Here is a 26,425-nt window from a genome sequence, read left to right as displayed (position 1 = left end):
AGAAATTTGTAAGTTTCTATAAGATCCCCTCTCAATCTCCTAAATTCTAGAGAGTATAAACCAAGTCTATCCAGTCTTTCTTCATAAGACAGTCCTGACATCCCAGGAATCAGTCTGGTGAACCATCTCTGCACTCCCTCCATGGCAATAATGTCCTTCCTCAGATTTGGAGACCAGAACTGTATGCAATACTCCAGGTGTGGTCTCACCAAGACCCTGTACAACTGCAGTAGAACCTCCCTGCTCCTATACTCAAATTCTATGAAAGCTAACATACCATTCGCTTTCTTCACTGCCTGCTGCACCTGCATGCCTACTTTCAATGACTGGTGTACCATGACACCCAGGTCTCTCTGCATCTCCCCTTTTCCTAATCAGCCACCATTTAGATAATAGTCTGCTTTCCTGTTTTTGCCACCAAAATGGATAACCTCACATTTATCCACATTATACTGCATCTGCCAAACATTTTCCCACTCACCCAGCCTATCCAAGTCACCTTGCAGTCTCCTAGCATCCTCCTCACAGCTAACACTGTCCCCCAGCTTAGTCATCCACAAACGTGGAGATATTGCCTTCAATTCCCTCATCCAGATCATTAATATATATTGTAAATAGCTGGCATCCCAGCACTGAGCCTTGCGGTACCCCACTAGTCACTGCCCGCCATTGTGAAAAGGACCCGTTTACTCCTACTCTTTGCTTCCTGTTTGCCAGCCAGTTCTCTATCCACATCAATACTGAACCCCCAATGCCGTGTGCTTTAAGTTTGTATACTAAACTTTGAAACGGGTTACTGGGAGATCGCTCATCTGAAAGAACATATTAATCTGTGTTGTGAGGTATTTGCAGCATGCTTTATCATTTAGAATTTGAGGATTGAGTCTCCAGAGTATATGCTTCTTATCTATACCTTTTAATTTAACCATGAATGTTAAAGGTGCATGATCCGAAATTATAATATTATGATATTTTGAATTGTATGTGTATGGGATAAGTTTGGAGTACACTAAAAATAGTTGATTCTTGAATAAGTTTTATGTACTGGTGAGTAAAATGAACATTCTCATCCAGTAGGGTTTTCTTTTCTCCAGACATCTTTAATATTGGTGTATTAATATATGAATTTAATAATTCACTTGCCTTGGATTTTATTTTCCTTTGCCTAGATGATTTATCTAAATAAGGGTTTAATGTGCAATTTAAGTCTCCACCAATTATCAGATTGTACTGTGTAAGCTCCAGAATAGTATTAAGTGTTTTCTTAAAAAAACAGTGGGTTATCAAAATTTGGACCATAAACGTTAAGGAAGATTACTTTATCTGAATATAATTCACCCACCAATATAATATATCTACCATCAATATCCGCAATAGTTGACACATGTTTAAAAGATAAATTCTTACGGATTAAAATTGCAACCCCTCTAGACTTATGGAGAATGAGGAATGATACATTTTAGCAATCCATTTTGCTTTCATATCTATGTTGTGCATCATTTTTAAGATGAGTTTCTTGAAGGAATATTATATCAGCTTTGAGTGATTTTAAGTGTGCGATTTACTTTACCTTTCTTGATTGGTTCATTAGTACCCTTGACATTCCAACTACAAAATGTAATTCCTTCACCCCCGATTTTCATATTAACATCTTGCATTTTATGGATAGGGTGGCCTATAAAGAAGCAAATGGTTCAACACCTTGAATCTGGTATTCCACCTGAACACAGGATCAATTCATTTTAAATTTGATAGATCTTCTTCTCGAACATATCTCCTTTAAAAAATCTTATAATTAAATTTAACATTTATATAATTAAAGCTAAGATAGATAGGAAGTTAGTGGTGTGCCAAAAAGATAGAAAAACTACAACTACAGTAAGTGTAGTTAGTGATAGCCACACTAGCGTGGCTAAAATTCTAAGGACTTCCATAGTTTTGTTAAAAAAAATACTAGTTCAGTGTTTTAAAAGAAAAAAAAATCTCAGTAATAACAATTAGTAAAACGGAGGGGGAAAAAAAGATAGAATTAGGTCCGAAGGATTTTGAATCCAGTGATGGGAAATTTTTTATTAGTCAAAAATATTAGTTTAAAAATATTGGTCCACTATTAGTCAATTATTAACAAAGAAAATGTTATTATTTATTTTTTTAAATAGAATAAAATGAAATACCAGCATTAGGTATTGATTACATATCTTATTTGTAACTAACTCTAAACGTATCTTATTAATAATAATTAATAATGGTTAGTAATAATTAGTAATATTTACTGCAAAATAATAATAGTAGTTATAAATTAATTAAAAAATAACTGCTCAACTATCATTTAAGTATAACAACTTAAAGTTCCATTTGTTCTCCACCAAGTGTTGACCCCGTGGAGATGTTGTTCATCACTCCAATGATTTTTCAATGTTCTGGGCGAACTCAAATGCTTTCTTGTGATCGGTAAAGAAGTGTTCCTTATGCTTGTAGGTAACTCGGAGTTTTGCAGGATACAATAGTCCAAATCTTTGGCGTGAAATCTGTCTCGTTGAAAAGCGCTCTTCTCTTGACAACCTCTGTGGAATAGCCTCTGAATATACGGATATTGTCGCCTTCACATGATAGGTTACTGTTGCTGGCAATTTTCGACAAGATGTCTTCCAAAATGTGGTCATAATGCACCTTCAATATCAGATGTCTTGGGGGGGCATTAGGGTTCTGACGTGGTCTCAATGCCCTATGTGCACGATCCAGTAGAGGCTTTTTATCTAAATTTAAAACCTTTTGTTGAATATCGGCAGCAAATTCACAAAGGTTTTTATTTCCCTCTCTTCCCTCTTTGATTCCCATGATTCTCAAGTTCTGACGTTTCGGACGTCCCTTCAAATCAATACATTTTTCAGAGATATTCAGTAATCCTGATAAGTTAGGACCCTTTTCATAGTGTCAGCACTTGTCTGAGCAATTGACTCTAATTCAGTTATAGCTGTAGTATGCTGATTATATATATATATATATAAAAAACTGGATCCAACTTAGAATTAAGCTTGGATTCCAATTTATTAAATTTTGCGTTTACCTCCTCCTTATGTCGGTTTATTTTTCTACTTATTTCATCCTTCCAGGTAGACAATTCTTCCAGAATTTTAGTGTCGAGTCTGAAAAGAATCTGATATTTCTTGTTTAAAAATTTTCAGTTCTTCCCTTACGACATATTTCTTTTGAAATAATGTTACGGAACTCCTCCATTCCGTTTTTTTTAGGTCTCACCTTCTGACCATGTTGAGAAATTTCTTCTTGGGACGACGCTGAAATTGAGGTCGAGGCTTCACTCGGGCCTACTTCTTCCTCCAGTCGTTTAACCCGGGTTTTCCTTGTCTGTACTTTTGGGGCAGTTCTTTGAGTTGACATTAAACAACCGTCGTCGCGGTCTGATGATGTCACTCACCCCTCGACACAAGCTGCTGGTACGTCTTTCAGCAGGCTCTTCCCGTTTTTTCTCCCTTTTTTTTGGCTTTTCCACGGAGCTAGCTGGCGTATGACTTACTCTAGCATAGCACCACCGGAAGTGAAAACCATTCTTTTGGGCAAGTTTACTTTCCTCATGTTTTTCATTTTTTCTCCTTCAGATATCTTCCTCCGGCTACGTTAATAATATTCACTTATTCAGTACAATTTAAATCCATTTTACTCATTATGGTTTTCTTACAACAATCAAATTAAATTAAGCAAAATATTCAACATTTACCTGAATATACATTTTACATAGAAACATTCTAAATATATTAAGCTTCTAATTTTCAATCAACCATAAGTATTTATTTTACTCTAGCAGGTCTTGATGGAAACTATTATCCCCCTGGCAAATGCTCATGGCATCTTCAGTTACTATTTGATCAATTGCCGCTTGCCTACATAAGAGTAGAGATTACAAATGAAAGTATATGTGTTTGTCACAAAGCATGTTGACATGGTAAATCTTCTATCAATACTACATTCCTTGTTTTCTTGCACAAATAAAGTGAGCAAGAAATAATCCAAAAACATATGTAAGCAAATTCATTTTTTATTTTGAAAAGAATTGGGACAAAACCCCCATCTTATGCTGAATAAATGCAAAATGTTAATTTCTCCTTCACACTTGGACCTATTACAACTGCCATTTACTCTGACTTTCTACCACTCCTAGATATTCACTCCCAATTTCTCCAGCAATATTTTAGTTTCCATTTCAGTTTTGCATTACTCAATAAAACAAATAGGTGCAGACAATTTTGCTGTAATACAATGCTGTATTTCTAAAACGCCTCATGTTGTAGAAAATCCACATAATGACGACAATCATGTGAATGGGAGGAAACATAGAAACATAGAAAATAGGTGCAGGAGTATGCCATTCGACCCTTCGGCCCTTCAAGCCTCCACCGCCATTCAATATGATCATGGCTGATCATCTAACTCAGTATCCCATACCTGACTTCTCTCCATACCCCCTGATCCCTTTAGCCACAAGGGCCACATCTAACTCCCTCTTAAATATAGTCAATGAACTGGCCTCAACTACCATCTGTGGCAGATAATTCCACAGATTCACCACTATCTGTGTAAAAAATGATTTTCTCATCTCGGTCCTAAAAGACTTCCCTCTTATCCTTAAACTGTGACCCCTTGTTCTGGACTTCCCCAACATCGGAAATAATCTTCCTGCATCTAGCCTGTCCAACCCCTTAAGAATTTTGTAAGTTTCTATAAGATCCCCCCTCAATTTTCTAAATTCTAGCGTGTACAAGCCGAGTCTATCCAGTCTTTCTTCATATGAAAGTCCTGCTATCCCAGGAATCAGTCTGGTGAACCATCTCTGTACTCCCTCTATAGCAAGAATGTCTTTCCTCAGATTAGGAGAGATGGATAGATGGATAGATGGATAGATGGATAGATGGATAGATGGATAGATGGATAGATGGATAGATGGATAGATAGCCTTTTATTGTCATTCAGACCGAAGTCTGAACGAAATTGCAGCAGTCATACATATAATACAATACAATAAAACAACAATAACCACATATTAACATCCACCACAGTGAGTCCCCCAGCATCTCCTCACTGTGATGGAGGCAAAAGTCTTAGGTCTGCAGTCTCTTCCCTCCTCTTCTCCCTCTGCGCTGGGGCGATACCCCCCCGGGCGATGTTAAAAACAGTCCCGCGGCTCAAACACCGCGGCCCGGGGTGGTTGAAGCTGCCGCCCACCAGTCCTGCAGACGCAGCCGCTGGCCCACGGCCGAACCCCAGACTCAGGCCACCACCGCCAGAACACCGTCCCAGCCACCCTCACATGAGTACTGCGCCGTCTTCAGCCTCGGGCTGGACTTGGGCGTCGCTTCTCCCCCGGACCGGGCCGCCCCGACTTGGGCGTCGCTTCTTCCCCGGGCTGAGCTGCCCCGACTTGGGCGCCGAACCTCCCTCGGGCTGCGAGCGCCGCACCTCCCCAAGCTCGGCCGCTCCGACGGGAGCCTCGTTCCACCCTCGGGCTGGCCGCCCTCACGGGAGCGTCCCAGCCTCTTCCAGCCCTGAGCCGGACCACCCTCACGGGAGCGAGCTCAGGGCGAGTCCTGACGGTGCTCTGCCTCCGGAGCCTCGAGGTCGTCAGCTCCATTAGGCCTCAGCACAGACGGAGGCAGAGAAGGGGAATACGACAAAAAGGTTGTATTCCCCCGCAGGGAGAGACTGCAAACCCTGCAAGCCGCTGCAGCCAGAGCCGCGCCGCCACTCCGACTGCAGTAGAACCTCCCTGCTCTTATACTCAAATCCTTTTGCTATGAATGCCAACATACCATTTGCTTTCTTCACTGCCTGCTGCACCTGCATGCCTACTTTCAATGACTGGTGTGCCATGACACCCAGGCCTCGTTGCATCTCCCCTTTTCCTAATCGGCCACCATTCAGATAATAAAGGGGATTTAGGGGCTACAAAGAGTCAGGCACACAATAACAAATATTTTTCTCCACAAAAGTCTTTTCAACTGCAGTAAGTTTATATTTGTTGCTCCAAACTAAAACTACTAAGAGCTCTGTGTTACATTGTTTAACAGAGTATCATTGCACAAGTATCAATAGAAGCAATTGCTTGTCAATTTCTCTGACCACCCACTGTTAATATACCAGCTGTACTCTTCAGAGACAATGATGTCAGATTACAGCGGGAAATTATATGGAAACAGGATTTCCCATAATACAGTACTGTTTAAATCCAAGACAGCTTTCCTTCACATATTTGTCAATTTTCAACGTAGCTTTTAAGTGGTTCTCTCATTCCCGAAGACTTGTTAAATCATCACTAGCTTTACATCAAAATCATATTATGGAGACATGTGTTGCAGCAGAACCACATGTACATAAATACCAGTTTAAAAAAAAACATATGCAAGAAATAACTCAAAGGAAAACCAGTATGAATGGTAGTTTCCCAAACTGCATTGTTATTTCTATAATAATGTTTTAGATAGATAAGCAGGCATTTGAAATTTACAGCAGAAAGCTCTGAATTTTAAGTCATTCATAGTCACACAGCAAGGAAACAGGCCGTTCAACCCAACTTTTCCATGCCAATCAAGATGCCCGTCTACATTAGTCCCTGCTGCCAGTGTTTGGCCCATATCCCTCCAAACCTTTCATGGTTTCACCTTTCCGGAACCAGGGGCCACAGTTTAAGAATAAGGGGCAAGCCATTTAGAACGGAGACGAGGAAACACATTTTCTCACACAGAGTTACGAGTCTGAGGAATTCTCTGCCTCAAGAGGGTGGTGGAGGCCGGTTCTCTGGATACTTTCAAGAGAGAGCTAGAAAGGGCTCTTAAAGAGAGCGGAGTCAGGGGATATGGGGAGAAGGCAGGAACAGGGTACTGATTGGGGATGATCAGCCATGATCACATTAAATGGCGGTGCTGGCTCAAAGGGCCGAATGGCCTAATCCTGCACCTATTGTCCATGTCCATGTATCTGTCCAAATGTCTTGTAAATATTGTTATAGTACCTGCCTCAACTACCCCCTTTGACAGTTCGTTCCACATACCCACACTCTCTGTGTGAAAAATTTGCATCTCAGGTCCCTATTAAATCTTTCTCCTCTCACCTTACACCTTAGATCCTCTGGTTCTTGGTTCTCCTACTCTGGGTAAAAGATTCTGAGCCTCTACCCCATTTATTCCCCTAATGATCTTATACACCTTGATAAGATCACCCCTCATCCTCCTGCACTCCAAGGAATAAAGTCCTAGCCTGCCCAACTTCTCCCGATAGCTCATGCAGGGCTCGGAATTAACGGCAGCCGCTGGGCAACCTAAACGCTGAGTCATTTTGCCCGACATGGCACTGCAGATACTGGTTTATGTAAATAGGCACAAAAAACTGAAGTAACTCAGCAGGTCAGGCAGCATCACTGGAGAATAGGAACATGATGTTTCATGTCAGCAGCATGATAGTGGCCGCTGCTTGCAAATCCGCCAACGGCGCTTTCAAAACAACGCCTCTCGCATGCCGAGGCTGAGAGGAGGGAGGGAGGGAGAGAGGGGGAGGCCTCCTTCCGCCGTCTGAAGCAGATGCACCAAAGATTCTATAGCTATAGGATCTTTGATCTGCACCACTCGGCCCTGTACCTTGCTGTTGGCTGGTGGAGGAGGGGAGGTGGTGGCGAGGAGATATCAACCGCCTCCCCTTTTTGGCGGCGGCACTTGGCGTTGGACAGGGACGGCCAAGGCAGCGGGGCGATATTGCCCGAGGAGCGCTGACCTTCCTTCCTCCCCACCTCCTCTGCCCCTTCCCCTCTCTCTCTCTCTCTTGTACGCCCCCCTCCACCCCCCACTATCCTGAGACCCCTCCTCTCCATCCCGCACTGATCCCCATTCCCGCCTCTATTCAGTCCTCACTGACATCCCCTGTGCTCCCTCCCCATCTACCCAGGGCTCAAAATTAGCGGTTGCCTGGGTGCTAATGGCAATCTACAGTCCCGCCGGACAACCCAAAAGCCATGCCATTTTGCCCGGCTTGGCAAGCAGCCGGGACACCTATCATCTGAGTGGGCCCCCTCGCCATCTCTTTCTCTCTGTCACTCCCTGTCTCCGCCCGCCATCCGGCTCCCAGCTCTCGGCTCTCCACTCGGTTCTCGGGTCTCCGCTTGGCACGGCAGGCCGCCTTACACATGCGCACTGCCATGGCTGCACATGTGCACAACCACGGCCAGCACATCATCGGCCGTGGTTGGGCACATGTGCCATCCTGCACATGCACACTGCCACGGCAACTGGTTGGCGTCGACCACTTTCTCCCTCCCTTTGCATCGTGGGAGATCTGGCCGCTATTACTGTGCTCGCCGCGACCGCTGAAAACCAACGCAGAATCACCGCCTGGAGCTGGAGTAACTCCATGGAGTAACTCTTGCTTCTTGGTTTCCTGGTCCTCCAAAAATATTCCAAATGGAATTTAAACTGGTGAACCCACCACCACCAAACTCCAAACTCTGAAAAATAACAGCCCGTTGCATTTTATCTGTTTATTTATTGGGTATATATATGGTCTATGGTATATAAACACACTGAACTTTTATCTTCTGTTCTGTATTATGTTTACATATTCTGTTGTGCTGCAGCAAGCAAGAATTTCATTGTCCTATCTGGGACACGTGACAATAAAACTCTCTTGACTCTTAACTTGGATTTAAGCAAAAAGGGTTCTTGGGAAAAAAGAGCCACCTTAAATTTAGTTGCATCTGGTTGGGTTCCTATGGTAGGGTGAAGACTATTCCATGCTTTAATTGTGCGGGGAAACTCCATGGAGCAGCCAGCATCTCTGGATAGAAGAAGTTGGGTGACGTTTCGGGTAGAGACCCTTCTTTACATTTCCTCTGGTTTTAGTGTTTTTAGTGTAATTTAAAGATACAGCATGGAAACAGGCCCTTCAGCCCACCGAGTCCACGCCGACCACCGATCACCCGTACACTAGTTCTATCCCACACATCAGCGACGTATGTCAAGAGTCAAGAGTGTGATATTCTCACGTCCCAGTTAGAACAATGAAATCCTTACTTGCAGCAGCACAACAGAATATGTAAACATAGTACTCTGTAAACAATGTTATAAACGAGAAAACAGAACTCCATACAGACAGCACCCATATTCAGGATGAATTCCGGGTCTCTGGTAATTTTAGGCCGTAACTTTATGGCCAGCGAAATATGAAGTGCTGTTCTTTGAATTCGAATTTACGGTGGGCCTCACTCTGGCCATGGAGGAGGCCCAGCACAGAAAGGTCGGATTCAGAATGGGAGGGGGAGTTGAAGTGCTGAGCTACCGGGAGATCAGGTTGGTTATTGCGAACTAAGTGGAGGTGTTGTGCGAAGTGATAGCCAAGCTTGCACTTGGTCTCACCGAGTGGATCACAAGCTGTTTCCAGTCGGGACCCTTTTTCCTGGAAGTGGAAACCTGCCTTGCCCTTGCATTAATTGCACAACAAAAAAACGAGTATTATAATTTTGTTGCATTCCCATACTCCAATCATCATGTGAGGAAGTTCCATATGTTTAGCTTTGCCTTTATCTGAATTTTAACTAATATGTGAACCAGTCATTGACCATAATTCTGCCTTAAAACTAATAGCACTTCGATTGAGGTCCTAAGAGGCTCACCACAAACAAGCATTCTTAAATGCCCGTGCCAATTTCTCAGTAGATTTAAGCTTTATCTTTTCCCACATTGGGCCCTCTACATACACTACATTAAATGTGGCAAATGTACCACCCACCCCAGAAACATTCACACCCAAAATAATCATTTGATTCTCCTGCCATCTTAAATGCATCCTGTTATTGGTCCTAACACCTGCATTTATCCAGGAATCACCCCAAATAATATTCCATCATACTAAATTTTGGCTCACCTTATTGAAACTGCACTGTGCTTCGTCCCACAGCTCCCACTTTGACCTGTGTAATTCATACCCTGATATTTCCTTCTGTTGCATCCTGTAATGATCACAGACCATTAATGTTGCCAAAACTGATCCTGAGAAATTCTTTACAGACATCCTCATTCATTATACCATTTCCAATAGCCTCATTCACTCCTGTTTTTTTTTCCATTCATCCTGTAAAAAGAAAGGGAAAAGACTGTCCTGACCCCTGAAACCCATTCAAATGCACAGATAGACTTTGTGATCCATTTGTCCTGATTAATGTGCTCTTATGGGACTTCTGAATAACCACTGCAGGCTGAAACCAAGTGCCCACACAGCTGATACCTATCTGCATTTGGGTTTTTATCAGTGTAGAAAAAACATTGTGGATTGCAAATGTTGAATACTAACTTAAAAGAGCAAAAGTCAGTCTGAAGAAGTCTTGAGCCAATACGTCACCCATTCCTTCTCTCCAGAAATGCTGCCTGTCCTGCTAATTTACTCCAGCATTTTGAATCACTGCTTTACTTTGAAAGATCTGTATGGATCCCTGAATGTTGGGAAGGGAAGAGCTAAAAAGACAGTTGGTTCATCATCTGTCATTGCATGGGGAAAATGCAGAAAGATGTGTGGTCAGTGAAGATGAAAGAACACAATAGAGAGTCACAAGGGGACAGGATCATCTCCCTAATTTATCCCTGTAGGAATCTTGCCTCACCCATCAGAAACATTACTTTGGTCCTATCCACCCCTCTTGCATCCTCTGCAGCTTAAAGCTAACTTACTTTCTCTTTTTCCCCAGTTTTGATTAAATGTTTTGACCTCCATCTTCAAATTCACCAACGACATCACTGTTGCTGTACAAATTAGGGATGATGATGACCTGATTTGTTGACTTTAGAAGAGAAAGGCCAAGGATTCACAGATCTGTCTTTATCGACAGGACGGGATCTGTATCTGTATCTGTATCTTGACGTACAATCACCATCACTGGTTGTCGCATACATTAGGAGGGTCATATGCAAAGCCGCAATTAAATATTAAAGTGGGCCTTAGAAGTCAGCGTCTTAATATCGATTGTTTCCAGCTTGGTCTTGAAGGTCTTGGCATCGAGTGCAGTGCGAATATCATGGTGGAGATGATTCCATTCGCGAATTGTCTTTGGTTACAGTGAATACCTATAACAGTATTTATATGTTTGGATAATGTTGTATTTGAAAACCCCCAATTGCCTGGTCTTTGGTTTACTGGATGAATTTGTAGATTGAAGATGACTCTTGATGTTGATGGAATAAACCTGTGCGTTTCTTTCTAGATGGTCGTCAGGCGTAATTTGGTCCTACAGTCCTAGCCCTCTCCCCTCCCTACCTCCCTCCTCTCCCTCTATCCCCCTTCTCCCCTTATCTCCCTTCTCTAAGATGGCGGACTGTGTGGGTGATGCGCCATTGTGTATGGCTGCTCCTCCTGCAGTCCGTCCTTTCTCCCTTTTTTATTTTATTTTTTGGTCATTGCGTGGGGAACTTTTAATTGGAAGTCTTGTTTTCAGTGAAGATGGGGGGGGGGGGGGGGGGAGTCACAAGGGAAAAACTGTTTTGATCCCAGTTGATACCTGGTCGGAGATCTTGCCTTTTCTTCAGAAACCATTTCTTCGTCCTCTCTGTGCCACTACCATTGAGTTGGAGCAGCGCTGGAGTGACTTACTTTCTGCTTTTTCCCAGCTTTGCCGGCAGTGCAGATGCTGGGACACCAATTCACCAGCACGGATCACTGGGCTGTATGGCTTACCGGATCACCTTCAGTAAGGGGGGGGGGGACTGGGAATCACCGACTGCAACATCGCTGAGCTGCATGTGCAGAGAACAACAGCCGCTCTCAAGCCCAGGATTTAAAACGCGGGGACCTGGTGTCCGAGTTGACTTTAGAGAGGAAAGGCCCAGGATCCACAGATCTTTGTCATTGCAGTCTTCAGGGAGGAATCTGTATCGCTTCAGTCCTGGACGTACAAGAACCATCACTGATTGTCGATACATTAGGAGCTTCGCGGCAGAGGGCCTGAGAACATTAAAGTGGGGCCTTAGAAGCCCACATATAGACCCCGACCGATTGTTTCCAGAGGGGGAGAACTGGATATTTTTGGCTTTTCCTGCAGTGAATGTCATGCTGTGGGGATGATTCCATGTTGATTTCTATAGTGTACTGTTCTGTGTCTTTTTTTTCTTTTTTCTCTTTTTTGTTTTGTATGGATATATTGACATTTGGTCTGTTCTATTAATTTAATCAAACTCTGTAAAGCACTTTGGTTCAAATACTGGTTTTGTTGAAAAGTGCTAATAAATAAAGATTATTATTATTATTATTACAGTCTTGAAGAGTTTCCCACTCTAGATCAGCAAGGATTTTAGTGATACTGCCCTTCCTGCTGTAATCACCAATGGTAAACATTGCAGCTCCAGTTTGAATTATTTCTAACTTGTCCCCAATTATTTTGTGTTGTGGATCCCAGACCGTGGAGCAATACTGAAGTTTGGGTTTTATCGGAGTCTTGTAGGCTATAGATTTGATTCTGTTGTTGCAATAATAAATATTTATCTTCAGCAATCCCAGCATTCTGTTAGCCTTGATGGTTGTTTGGTTGATGTGAGTAGATTATTTCAAATCACTGCTAAGTTCCTCTCCCAGGTAGAGATGATGTTTCACCTCTTCCAGGGTGGAGTGCCCCATCTTGTAATTCATGGTAAGTGGGTTCCTCCTGTGGGTAACTCTAATACTGAAGCACTTAGAAGAATTGAAAGACATCTGCCAATTTCCTTCCCATTTGACTTAAAGTGTCAAGGTCTTGTTGGAGTCTCTCCGAATCCTCCATGGATTGTATTCTATTATAGAGACTACAATCATCCGTAAAGTGACTAACCTTTGTGTGGCCTTCGAAGAGAGATCATTGATCTATGCCAAAAAATATAATAGGGGTCCCAGAACTGTAGCCAGTGGAACCCCAGATGAAACTTTAGCTCTGTTGGAAGAAACACCCTCCAACACAACCTTTTGGTGGCAGTTTGCAAGGAAAGACTCATCCACTTCAATGCGTTGTTTCTAATTCCCATATGGTGAAGTTTCATCAAAAGATTAAAGGTACAAACTCAACTTTGGTTTTGAGGAACCCTAAATGTATTTAATATTCATAGTTTCACAGTACTTATAATTAAGGTATTTAGAACAAATGTAAGACTTACACCTGGTACAAACATGGTAACAAATAAGCTTATTTGCTGCACAATACAGAATTGGAATAATTTAATGTTAGTGATCTCAATATTTTGATTTGTGTTAATCAGAAAGTGTGCCACTTATTCTTGTATTCCTACCAGCAGCACAACCAACAGAGATTTCAGGACCCTCCTAAAATCATGGAAATATTCATCATTGAAGTATTACCTGTGGTTGATTGCACAGATAGCGACACAGTTCTCCGATATACTGGAATACTGTAACATTGTACTTCCGGCAATCATTCCAAAACTGGGTGGCTGAGAATTTCTTCTTTAGAACACATGTTGCACCTGAATGGACACAATACACATTTCAAATATTCGGGCAACGCCATGAAAATAACTTTGCCCCATTCATAAACTGTCAATTATCTGAGTTAGAAACATAGAAAATAGGTGCAGGAGTAGGACATTCGGGACTTCGAGCCAGCACCGATATTCAATATGATCATGGTTGATCATCCAAAATCAATACCCCATTCATGTTTTTCCCCTCATATCCCTTGATTCCTTCAGCCCCAAGAGCTAAATCTAACTCTCTCTTGAAAACATCCAGTCAATTGGCCACCACTACCTTCTTGTGGCAGAGAATTCCACAGATTCACAACTTACTGGGTGAAAAGGTTTTGACTCATCCCAGTCCTAAATGGCCTACGCCTTGTTCTTAAACTGTGACCCCTGGTTCTGGACTCCCCCAACATGGGGAACATTTTTCCTGCATCAAGCCTGTCCAATCCTTTAAGAATGTTATATATTTCTATAAGATCCCCTCTCATCGTTCTAAATTCCAGTGAATACAAGCCCAGTCGACCCATTCTTTCATCATATGTCAGTCCCGCCATCCTGGGAATTAATCTGGTGAACCTACGCTGTACTCCCTCAATAGCAATAATGTCCTTCCTCAAATTAGGAGACCAAAACTGCACACAATATTCCAGGTGCGGTCTCACCAGGGCCCTGCAGAACTGCAGTAGGACCTCCTTACTCCTAAACTCAAATCCTCTTACAATTAAGGCCAACATGCCATTAGCTTTCTTCACTGCCTGCTGTACCTGCATGCTTACTTTCAGTCACTGATGTACATGGACACCCAGGTCTCACTGCACCTCCCCTTTTCCTAAACTGACACTATTCAGATAATAATCTGCCTTCTTGCTCTTGCCACCAAAATGGATAACCTCACATTTATCCACATTATATAGCATCTGTCATGCATCTGCCCACTCACCCAATCTATCCAAGTCACCCTGCAGCCTCATAGCATCCGCCTCGCAGCTCACACTGCCACCCAGCTTTGTGTCATCTGCAAACTTGGAAATGCTACATTGAATTCCCTCGTCCAAATCGTTCATATATAGTGTAAATATCTGGGATCCCAGCACTGAGCCTTGCAGCCATTCTGAAAATGACCCGTTAATTCCTACTCTGCTTCCTACCTGCCAACCAATTCTCTATCCATGTCAATCGCCAACACCACGTGCTCTAATTTTGCACATTAATCTTTTGAGTGGTTAAGAGGGAACTGCAGATGCTGGAGAATCGAAGGTTACACAGAAAAGCTGGAGAAACTCAGCGGGTGCAGCAGCATCTATGGAGCGAAGGAAATAGGCAACGTTTCGGGCCGAAACCCTTCTTCAGACTGATCGGGGGTGGGGGTGGGTCGGGACAAGAAAGGGAAAAGGAGGAGTAGCCAGAAGGCTGGAGGGTGGGAGGAGATAGTAGGGGAGCTGAGGAAGGGGAGGAGACAGCAAGGACTAACAGAATTGGGAGAATTCGATGTTCATGCCCCGGGGGTGTAGACTCCCCAAACGGAATATGAGGTGCTGTTCCTCCAATTTCCGGTGCTGCTCGCTGTGGCCATGGAGGAGACCCAGGACAGAGAGGTCGGAGGCGGAGTGGGAGGGGGAGTTGAAGTGCTGAGCCACCGGGAGGTCAGCTTGGTTATTGCGGACCGAGAGGAGGTGTTCGGCGAAACGATCGCCCAACCTCCGCTTGGTCTCACCGATATAGATCTGCTGGCATCTAGAGCAGCGGACGCAATAGATGAGGTTGGAAGAGATGCAGGTAAACCTCTGTCGCACCTGGAACGACTGCTTGGGTCCTTGAACGGAGTCGAGGGGGGAGGCAAAGGGACAAGTGTTGCATCTCCTGCGGCCGCAAGGGAAAGTGCCCGGGGAGGGGGTGGACCGAGAGGGAAGGGAAGAATTGACAAGGGAGTTATGGAGGGAGCGGTCTTTGCGGAAGGCAGATATGGGGGGAGATGGGAAGATGTGGCGAGTAGTGGGGTCACGTTGGAGGTGGCGAAACTGACGGAGGATTATTTTTTGTATGTGACGGCCGGTGGGGTGAAAGGTGAGGACTAGGGGGACTCGGCCCTTGTTGCGAGTGCGGGGATGGGGAGAGAGAGCAGTGTTGCGGGGTATGGAAGAGACCCTGGTGCGAGCCTCATTTATGGTGGAGGAGGGGAACCCCCGTTCCCTGAATAGTGAGGACATTTCAGATGTTCTGGTGTGGAACGCCTCATCCGTGGTGCAGATGCGGCGTAGACGGAGGAATTGGGAGTAGGGGATGGAGTCCTTACAGGAAGCAGGGTGGGAAGAAGTGTAGTCCAGATAGCCATGGGAGTCAGTGGGTTTATAGTGTATGTCGGTTAGAAGTCTATCACCTGCAATGGAGATAGTGAGGTCAAGGAATGGTAGGGAAGTGTCGGAAATGGTCCAGGTGTATTTCAGTGCCGGATGGAAATTAGTGGTGAAGTGGATGAAGTCAGTCAGTTGTGTGCGGGTGCAGGAGGTGGCACCAAAGCAGTCGTCGATGTAGCGGAGGTAGAGGTTGGGGATGGGGCCCTGGTATGTATTAAACAAGGATTGCTCGACGTAACCTACAAATAGGCAGGCATAGCTGGGGCCCATGCGTGTGCCCATAGCTACGCCTTGTATTTGGAGGAAGTGGGAGGAGTCGAACGCGAAGTTATTGAGGGTAAGGACCAGCTCCGCTAGGCGGAGGAGAGTGTCAGTGGCTGAGTATGGGTTGCTTCTCTGGTCGAGGAAGAACCGGAGGGCTGTGAGACCATCGTGGTGGGGGATGGAGGTGTATAGTGATTGGACGTCCATGGTGAAGATGAGGGGGTGAGGGCCTAGAGAATTGAATGCGCGGAGACGACGGAGAGTGTCTGAGGTGTCTTGGACATAGGTAGGGAGGGATTTAACCAAGGGTGATAGGATGGAGTCAAGGTATTTGGAAATGAGTTCGGTGGGGCACGAACAGGCGGAGACAATGGGTCTTCCGGGACAGTCAGGTTTGTGGATTTTAGGGAGAAGGTAGAATCGGGCTGTGCGGGGCTGGGGAACGATGAGGTTGGAGGCTCGGTCGGGTAGGGCATTGGAGTGGATGAAGTTGGTGATGGTGCTGGAGATGGTGGCCTGGTGCTCGTCAGTGGGGTCATGGTCCAGGGGTAAGTAGGAGGAGGTGTCCGATAGTTGGCGCGTGGCCTCAGCTTTTGAGTGGGATCTTGTCAAAGGCTTTTTGAAAGTCCAGATACGCCACATCCACTGGCTCTCCGTTATCCATTCTACTTGTTACATCCTCAAAAAATTCCAGAAGATTAGTCAAGCAAAATCCTTCATAAATCCATGCTGACTTTGACCAATCCTGTCACTGCTTCCCAAATGTGTTGCTATTACATCTTTAATAATTGACTCAAGCATCTTTGCAAAGGCTACTGGGGAGACTTTAAACTAGAACGGTTGGGGGGAGGGACTCAAATAGAGAAAGCTAGTAGACAGAGTGTGAGGCAGGAGGCAGAGAAGGGAAGCACTTGGACCCAAAATCTAGGGGAGAAAAAAGAAAAATAAAATAAACAGAGAATAAGAGGCGGTGGGTTTCTTAAATGTGTATATTTTAATGCTAGGAGCATTGTAAGAAAGGTGGATGAGCTTAGAGCCTGGATTGACATCTGGAAGTATGATGTTGTGGCAATCAGTGAAACATGGTTGCAGGAGGGCTGTGATTGGAAACTAAATATTCCAGGATTTCGTTGCTTCAGGTGTGATAGAATTGGAGGGGCAAGAAGTGAAGGTGTTGCATTGCTTATCAGGGAAGATATTACAGCAGTGCTTTGGCAGGGTAGATTAGAGGGCTCGTCTAGGGAGGCTATTTGGGTGGAACTGAGAAGTGGGAAAGGTGTAGCAACACTTTTAGGGATGTATTATAGACCGCCAAATGGGGAGCAAGTATTGGAAGAGCAAATATGTAAGGAGATAGCAGATATTAGTAGTAAGCACAAGGTAGTGATTGTGGGAGATTTCAATTTTCCACACATAGACTGGGAAACACATTCTGTAAATGGGCTGGATGGTTTGGAGTTTGTAAAATGTGTGCAGGATAGTTTTTTGCAGCAATACATAGAGGTACCTACTAGAGAAGGGGCAGTGCTGGACCTCCTGTTAGGAAATGAGACAGGTCAGGTGGCGGAGGTATGCGTTGGGGAGCACTTCGGGTCCAGTGATCACAATACCATTAGTTTCAATATAATTATGGAGAGGGTCAGAACTGGACCTAGGGTTGAGATTTTTGATTGGAGAAAGGCTAACTTTAATGAGATGCGAAAGGATTTAAAAGGAGTGAATTGGGACATTTTGTTTTATGGGAAGGATGTAGAAGAGAAATGGAGGACATTTAAAGGGGAAATTTTAAGTACAGAATCTTTATGGCCCTGTTCGGTTGAAAGGAAATAGTAAAAATTGGAAAGAGCCATGGTTTTCAAGGGAAATTGGACACTTGGTTCGGAAAAAGAGAGAGATCTACAATAATTATAGGCAGCATGGAGTAAATGAGGTGCTTGAGGAGTATAAAGAATGTAAAAATAATCTTAGGAAAGAAATTAGAAAAGCTAAAAGAAGATATGAGGTTGCTTTGGCAAGTAAGGTGAAAGTAAATCCAAAGGTTTTCTACAGCTATATCAATAGCAAAAGGATAACGAGGGATAAAATTGGTCCATTAGAGAGTCAGAGTGGACAGCTATCTGCACAGCCAAAAGAGATGGGGGAGATATTGAACAATTTATTTTCTTCGGTATTCACCAAGGAGAAGGAAATTGAATTATGTGAGGTCAGTGAAACAAGTAGGGTAGCTATGGAAACTATGTGGATCAAAGAAGAGGAAGTACTGACACTTTTGAAAAATATAAATGTGGATAAGTCTCCTGGTCCTGACAAGATATTCCCTGGGACATTGAGGGAAGTTAGTGTAGAAATAGCAGGGGCTATTACAGAAATATTTCAAATGTCATTAGAAACGGGAATGGTGCCGGAGGATTGGCATATATTGCGCATGTTGTTCCATTGTTTAAAAAGGGTTCTAAGAGTAAACCTAGCAATTATAGACCTGGTAGATTGACATCAGTGGTAGGCAAATTAATGGAAAGGATACTTAGAAATAATATATATAATCATCTGGATAAACAGGGTCTGATTAGGAACAATCAACATGGATTTGTGCCTGGAAGGTCATGTTTGACTAATCTTCTTGAATTTTTTGAAGAGGTTACTAGGGAAATTGATGAGGGTAAATCGGTGAATGTTGTCTATATGGACTTCAGTAAGGCCTTTGACAAGGTTCCACGTGGAAGGTTGGTTAAGAAGGTTCAATTGTTGGGTATTAATAGTTGGGTAAATCAAAATAGGACGTACATGGTATATGGTAGCGAATTGAGGAATTCAGTTGAACAGAGGGATCTGGGAATAACTGTGCATAGTTCCCTGAAGGTGGAATCTCATGTAGATAGGGTGGTAAAGAAAGCTTTTGGTGTGCTAGCCTTTATAAATCAGAGCATTGAGTATAGAAGCTGGGATGTAATGTTAAAATTGTAGAAGGCATTGGTGAGACCAATTTTGGAGTATGGTGTACAATTTTGGTCGCCCAATTATGGGAAGGATGTCAACAAAATAGAGAGTACAGAGGAGATTTACTAGAATGTTGCCTGGGTTTCAGAAACTAAGTTACAGAGAAAGGTTCAATAAGTTAGGTCTTTATTCTTTGGAGTGCAGAAGGGGGACTTGATAGAGGTCTTTAAAATGATGAGAGGAATAGACAGAGTTGACATGGATAAGCTTTTCCCATTGAGAGTTGGGAAGATTCAAACAAGAGGACATGACTTCAGAATTAAGGGACAAAAGTTTAGGGGTAACATGGGGGGGGGGGAACTTCTTTACTCAGAGAGTGGTGGCTGTGTGGAATGAGCTTCCAGTGGAAGTGGTGGAGGCAGGTTCGATTTTATCATTTAAAAATAAATTGGATAGGTATATGGATGGGAAAGGAATGGAGGGTTATGGTCTGAATGCAGGTAGATGGGACTAGGGGAAAATAAGTGTTCGGCACGGACTTGTAGGGCCGAGATGGCCTGTTTCCGTGCCGTAATTGTTATATCTTCCCCACTACCGATGTAATGCTAACTGGTCCATAATTCCCCGTTTTCTCTTTCCCTCCTTTCTTCAAAATTAGGATTACATTAGGAACAGGAACTGATCCAGTCTATAGAACATTGGAAAATAATCACCTATGCATCCACGATTTCTAGAGCCACCTTGAGTACTCTGGGATGTAGAGCAACAGGCCCTATGGATTTATCTTGCTTCAGTCCCAACAGTTTACCTAACACCATTTACTGACTAATATGGATTCCCATCAGTTCCTCCCTCCCACTAGATCCTTGCTCCCCTAGTATTTCTGGGATATTGTTTGTGTTTTCCTTAGTGAAGATAGAACCAAAGTACTTGTTTAACTGTTCTGCCATTTCCTTGTTTCAATACATTCACCTGTCTCTGACTGCAAGGAACCTACATTTGTCTTCACTAATCTTTTCCTCTTCACATATCTAAAGAAGCTTTTAAATTCTAAATTTCTCCCAGTCCTCTGGTTCGGTGCATCCTCTGGCCAATTTTAATGCCTCTTTCTTGGATTTAACACTATCCTTAATGTCCTCGTTAGCCATGGTTTAGCCACCTTGCCTGTTTTATTTTTTCGCCAGACAGGGATGAACAATGATTGTAGTTCATCCATATGATCTTCAAATCTTTGCCATTGCATCTCCGCCGTCAACCCTTTAAGTATCTTTTGCCAGTCTATCCTAGCCAATTCCCGTCTCATACCATCAAGTTCTCCTTTCTTTAAATTCGGTCCCTAGTCTCTAAATTAACCATGTCACTCTCCATCTTAATGCAGAATTCAACCATATTATGGTCACTGTTGCCCAAGGGGCTTTGCACCACAAGATTGCTAACTAATCCTTCCTCATTACACAATACCCAGTCTAGGATGGCCTATCCGCTAGTTGGTTCCTCTGCATATTGGCTCAGAAAACCATCCCGTATACATCCCAGGGAATCATTTCCCTCAACACTTACTATTGCAAGGAATGGAATACAGCTTATTAGCAGAATGTAAACCAGAAGTGATGAAGCATTATCATGTAATTTTCGGATAATATGTTGGTGGATCAGATAGAATATAGAACATAAAAATAACCAGCTTAATATTAGAATGTAAACCACAAGTGATAAAGCATTTCAATGGAATTTTCAAATAACATTTTGGTGCATCAGATAGAATTTCCAAGTTTGCAGATGACACAAAGCTAGGTGGCAGTGTGAGCCGCGAGGAGGATGCTATGAGGCTGCAATGTGATTTGCATAGGTTGGGTAAGTGGGCAGATGCATGGCAGATGCAGTATAATGTGGATAAATGTGAGGTTATCTACTTTGTGGCAATAACAAAAAGTCAGATTATTATCTGAATGGTGTCAGATTAGGAAAAGGGGAGGTGCAATGAGACCTGGGTGTCCTTGTAGATCAGTCACTGAAAGTAAGCATGCAGGTACAGCAAGCAGTGAAGAAAGCATATGGCATGTTGGCCTTCATAGCTAGAGGATTTGAGTTTAGGAGCAAGGAGGTCCTATGCAGTTGTATAGGGCCCTGGTGAGACTGGAGTATTGTGTGCAATTTTGATCTCCTAATTTGAGGAAGGACATTCTTGCTATTGAGGGTGTGGAGCATAGGTTTACCAGGTTAATTCCTGGGATGGCGGGACTGACATATGATGAAAGAATGAATCGACTGGGCTTAGATTTACTGGAATTTAGAAGGATGAGAGTCGCGGGCTGGAAACTGGAAGTATCCAGAGCTAATTCTGCTACCACCATCATCTATTGCAACAAGTGATGGCTCCTGTTGATTGTCGACGGAAGCTTGCGTCCTTTTCAGGACGGACGATGACAGTGATGTCAACATTTGTAACAAGAAGAAAAAAAAGAAGAAAAGGGGATCTAATAGAAACATATAAAATTCTTAAGGGATTGGACAGGCTAGATGCAGGAAAAATGTTCCCTGTGTTGGGGGAGTCCAGAACCAGGGGTCACAGTCTAAGAATAAGGTGTTGGTCATTTAGGACTGAGATGAGGAAAAACGTTTTCACTCAGAGAGTTGTGAATTGTGGAATTCTCTGCCACAAAAGGCAGTGGAGGCTAATTCACTGGATGTATTCAAGAGAGAGTTATGTTTAGATCTTAGGGCTAACGGAATCATGGGATATGAGGAAAAAGCAGAAACTGGTACTGATTCTGGGTGATAAGCCATGATTATATTGAATGGCAGTTTTAGCTCGATGCGCCGAATGGCCTACTCCTGTACCTACTTTCTATGTTTCTATGTTAATATAGAACATTAAAATATACCGAAAAGGAACAAGCCCCTTGCCGAATAGGATGCCAAGTTAAAACACCCTCTTTTGCTTGTACTTGATCCATTTCCTGCATAGCCATATGTCCAATAGGTCATTGGCATATTAGGTAAATGCATCAATTAATACAGAACCCAGCTAAAATGAAATTAAACTGAAAATATTGGAATTTAAATAGTTGGTCATCCACCCTCAGGCCAAATTATTTCTTCCATTGTGGAGCAAGGTACAGATCACTGCTGGTAACCGCTCTTCCAGAAAAGTCAATTTGGCACAGGACAGTATTGGGGCTGTCACAGCACAGGCAACCTGTTACATAGGCACGACAGCTTTGACAGTATTAGGCCCCCTCGGTCATAACTGACCATGGGTGATGCATCCTGGTTGGATGCAAGCCTGGGTGATGTCATATGGTGGACAGGATGAGGCCCATGCTGCATGTCCCCCCTCTCCACGTCGCTGATCGATCCAAAGGAACAGCAGGGCCGTTACAGTTTGGCACCAGCGTCGTCGCAGGAGCTGCCAGAGCGAGGTTGTAGACAACGACGAACTGCCTTAGGGGCTCCGACTCCAGATTTTCTTGAGGTTTACTCCAGGAGCCTTTTCCATGACTGGATATGGCCACAAGGCAGTGGAGGTTTTAAATCAGAGTTTTCCTTCTCCTAGATGCCTTCCCAGGCTAACGAGCCCCATCTGCCCGAGACTCATGGGGCGGGAGCGTCTACCTTCCCATGCAGGTCTACAGCTCCTGCCCACTTCCCGCTGGTGAGACTATTCTCTAGTTTCCTGACGGTCAAAGTCAGGGACCACACTGACCTACTGGACTCCACTGGTGTAGCATAGAGGACAGATCAATTCATTGCTATGACAGAACGTTAAAAAAGCAATTACGAACTTAACATATTTCAGTAATAAACTTACCTAGCTCAATACAACCACAAATTCCTAAGAGAGAGGCTGAACCATGGTACAGAGGGAGTGAAATATAGATGATATCATCCTTGGTGACTCCAAAAATAAAAAAGCCAACACTTGCCCTCAAGGATTGCAGATGGCTTATCACAGCGGCCTTTGGCAATCCTGGTAACATTCAAAGTTTAAAAGAAGTCAACTTTGCATACGTGAATAAGGTAGATAAATTAAAATACCACAATATTGTGTTAACTTACAAGGATTCATTTTCGTCTTTATTTCTAAAATGGAGCAAAGACCTATTATAAAATGCATCACATAAATTCAAACCACCTGCAATATTTAAACAATAATGGCTTTAACCCCCATTTTCCCCAGATATATTTATTTGACAATAATGACAATGTTGATTTAAAAAAAAATATATATATATTAATATAATGCATGTGGACATCACTGGCAACTCCTTCATTTGTTATAGCTCTCCCTAAGTGTCTTTGAGAAGATGGTGGTGATCCTTTTTTTGGATTTTTGCCATACTTCTTTGTCTCAGTGTTAAGTGTGGCTGATCTTCCTGGATACAACTCTAGTAAATTTGCAAGTGTTCTTTGGAGCTTTTCCCATTTATGCACATACCCGCTCAACATCTTCAAGAGGAGAGGTGGTGGGGTGGTCAAGATACTGGACTGGCAGCCAGGTGGATTTGTAGATTCATACAGTACATAAACTGTCCATTAGATTCACTGAGCCCACGGAGACTCTGACGTCCCCATTACACTGATCCTGCTACAATCTCCAATTTATTCTCCCCACATTCCCTTCACATGACAGTTTGAGGTATACAATAAATGCCAGGCTTGAATAAGTTTCAAAGAAAATAGTTTGTTTGTAACTTAAATGTGTTTATACTCTAAACAGGGCAGTAAATCATCTTTGGACACAAGCAATAACAAATGCCGGATTACTTAAACAAAGTGCTGGATTAACTCGGAAGGTCGGGCAGGATGGTCAATGGGTCAGAGATGCTGCCTCGCCCACTCACTAAATAATCCTCGACCACCAGTGCCAAACGTTTTGCAAGTTTTGTTTCGCAGGTTGTACACTGTATGTTTCATTAATCTGACTGGACAGAATGAATGTGTGGAAGTGAGTACAACAGTCAATAATGGTTCACCAGTTTTGCTCCAATAACACTGCGAAATTTCCTCCCTCCCCATGCCCCAAGCACACGTTTTTGTATGCTGCTACTGCAAAGAATACAAAGGCAGCTGACAAGCAGCGACAGTAGAAGAACAATGCTGCTGGTATTAAAAATACAGTATTATTTGCATTGATCAGGTTGTCAGGATCACAAGCAATCTACACTATAGGTTTTGGCTTTTTAAACAAAAATTACTGCAACAATGGTACCCAGTGTGAACCACATAGCACGTCAAACAAGAACACATTCCATTTATGCTTGGATTCCCACCTCCCATCTCCCTAGATAATATCCATGGCTGCAAATTCCTGGTCAGAACAATAAGTTTCATTCATTTGGCACATACACTGCTGCAATGAAACTCAGTGACCTTGCATGGTTTTGTCCTGGAGTCTTCCCCATTAACCACCTCTGGTCAGAATACAACAATTACAGAATGCTAAATAGCTCTTTGCAAAATAGGAAGAATGGAATTTTCCTTTTGCGAGTAACAGTATAAATAACCTATAATATTGAATAAGATTCTTATCAACTTGTATGTGCTTCCCACCATAAGAAGGCCCTTTAAGGAACATATACCAGGGTGGAGGAAGTGGAAAGAGACTATAATGAACATTCCTGACATAGGCAAATCTAAAATGGATCATTGCCCTTGAGATGACTATATCTGAATGTACATAAGTCATGTTAAATTGCATTGCTACTAATGTGACCGTCTCTCCACAAAGAGCTATAGTGCATCATTCACGCCATCAGCAGCACTGCTCATCTCCAGAACACCGATGGATACCCACAAACCCCACTCATAAGCTGCTGAAAACATCATAAATGCCTTGGTTACCTTGGAATTGCCTAATCCATTGATTCAGATTCAGATTCAGATTGTACTCTGTCCTTCTTCTAAACTCTGTAAAGTTAAACTAATTACAAACTCTGTTCCCAGTTTCCTAACCTGCATCATCCCTTTCATGAATCATGACTGTGTTTGATTGGTTCTATCGACTCTCAGCTTTTGGCTTGATTTCAAAAATCACATCTGATTTTCAGATTCTTCCATGTTGTGCCTCTTCTTAGATAAACTAACAATATTTGAAAGACATTTGGACATGTACATGGACAGGAAAGGTTTACAGGGATAGGGGACAAACACCGGCAAATGGGACAAGCTTAGGTGGTCACTTTCGTCGGGATGGGATGAGTTAGGCCGAAGGGCATATTTCCATGCTGCATGACTATTTCCGGAGTCCATTCTAGCCCCAGGACTCTAATATCACTGTATGCCTCTAATTCTGACACGTTGCATGTAAATCACTCCAATACTGCCACAGTCAATCCATCAATAATTTACAGTAGTTGACATTCTTCAAAAACATTCTGCACAGGACAAAACAAAAAAAATCCTTGATACAGTACCTGTTGTTCCTGAGGTGAATATGTAAAGAAAAGTGGATTTCAAGTTGAGTGTCGATTGCCACGACGATGACACTGGAGTGTCAGGTGCTTCTTCTACTTTATCTGTGAGAGTATTCACCCCTTGGTATGTACAACTTTTTGCCATAACCCAGACTGCTATGTTGCTCTCCTTCATATTTGTCAGAATGTCGGCTACAACATCAATTAGATCTATAGGCGATGAAAGAAAAATTAACAATTTCACATGCTTATAAATGCCAGAAATCAAAAGTCACATATCACAAAGCACAATTATAGGAAGGATGTCAACAAAATAGAGAGAGTACAGAGGAGATTTACTAGAATGTTGCCTGGGTTTCAGCAACTAAGCTACAGAGAAAGGTTGAACAAGTTAGGGCTTTATTCTTTGGAGCACAGAAGGTTAAGGGGGGACTTGATAGAGGTTTTTAAAATGATGAGAGGGATAGACAGAGTTGACGTGGAAAAGCTTTTCCCACTGAGAGTAGGGAAGATTCAAACAAGGGGACATGACATGAGAATTAAGGGACTGAAGTTTAGGGGTAACATGAGGGGGAACTTCTTTACTCAGAGAGCGGTAGCTGTGTGGAATGAGCTTCCAGTGAAGGTGGTGGAGGCAGGTTCGTTTTTATCATTTAAAAATAAATTGGATAGTTATATGGATGGGAAGGGAATGGAGGGTTATGGTCTGAGTGCAGGTATATGGGACTAGGGGAGATTATGTGTTCGGCACGGACTAGAAGGGTCGAGATGGCCTGTTTCCGTGCTGTAATTGTTATATGGTTATAAAGCTAAGAAAATAAAAAAAGTTTTAGTTTTAGAGATACAGTATGGAAACGGCCCTTTGGCCCACCGAGTCAATAGACAATAGGTGTAAGGAGTAGGTAATTCGGCCCTTTAAGCCAGCACCGCCATTCACTGTGATCATGGCTGGTCATCCACAATGAGT

At 43.1% G+C, this 26,425-nt stretch overlaps 1 protein-coding gene across 1 annotated transcript in view; it reads right to left on the bottom strand.

The window, feature by feature from the left end:
* LOC129694193 (long-chain fatty acid transport protein 6-like) overlaps positions 1-26,425 on the bottom strand; it is a 76,042-nt gene that overhangs the window by 33,434 nt on the left and 16,183 nt on the right. The window contains exons 2-6 of the mRNA XM_055630911.1: positions 25,459-25,668; positions 22,854-23,012; positions 13,366-13,490; positions 10,756-10,828; positions 9,919-10,003 (exon numbers count right to left, since the gene is read on the bottom strand). Of these exons, the coding sequence (XP_055486886.1) occupies positions 9,919-10,003; positions 10,756-10,828; positions 13,366-13,490; positions 22,854-23,012; positions 25,459-25,668 (652 nt within the window). The remainder of the gene's footprint in view (positions 1-9,918; positions 10,004-10,755; positions 10,829-13,365; positions 13,491-22,853; positions 23,013-25,458; positions 25,669-26,425) is intronic.

This window comes from Leucoraja erinacea, chromosome 3, assembly GCF_028641065.1.
Source record: "Leucoraja erinacea ecotype New England chromosome 3, Leri_hhj_1, whole genome shotgun sequence".
NCBI classification, from domain to species: domain Eukaryota; kingdom Metazoa; phylum Chordata; class Chondrichthyes; order Rajiformes; family Rajidae; genus Leucoraja; species Leucoraja erinaceus.
This window is presented reverse-complemented; position numbering and strand designations above follow the sequence as displayed.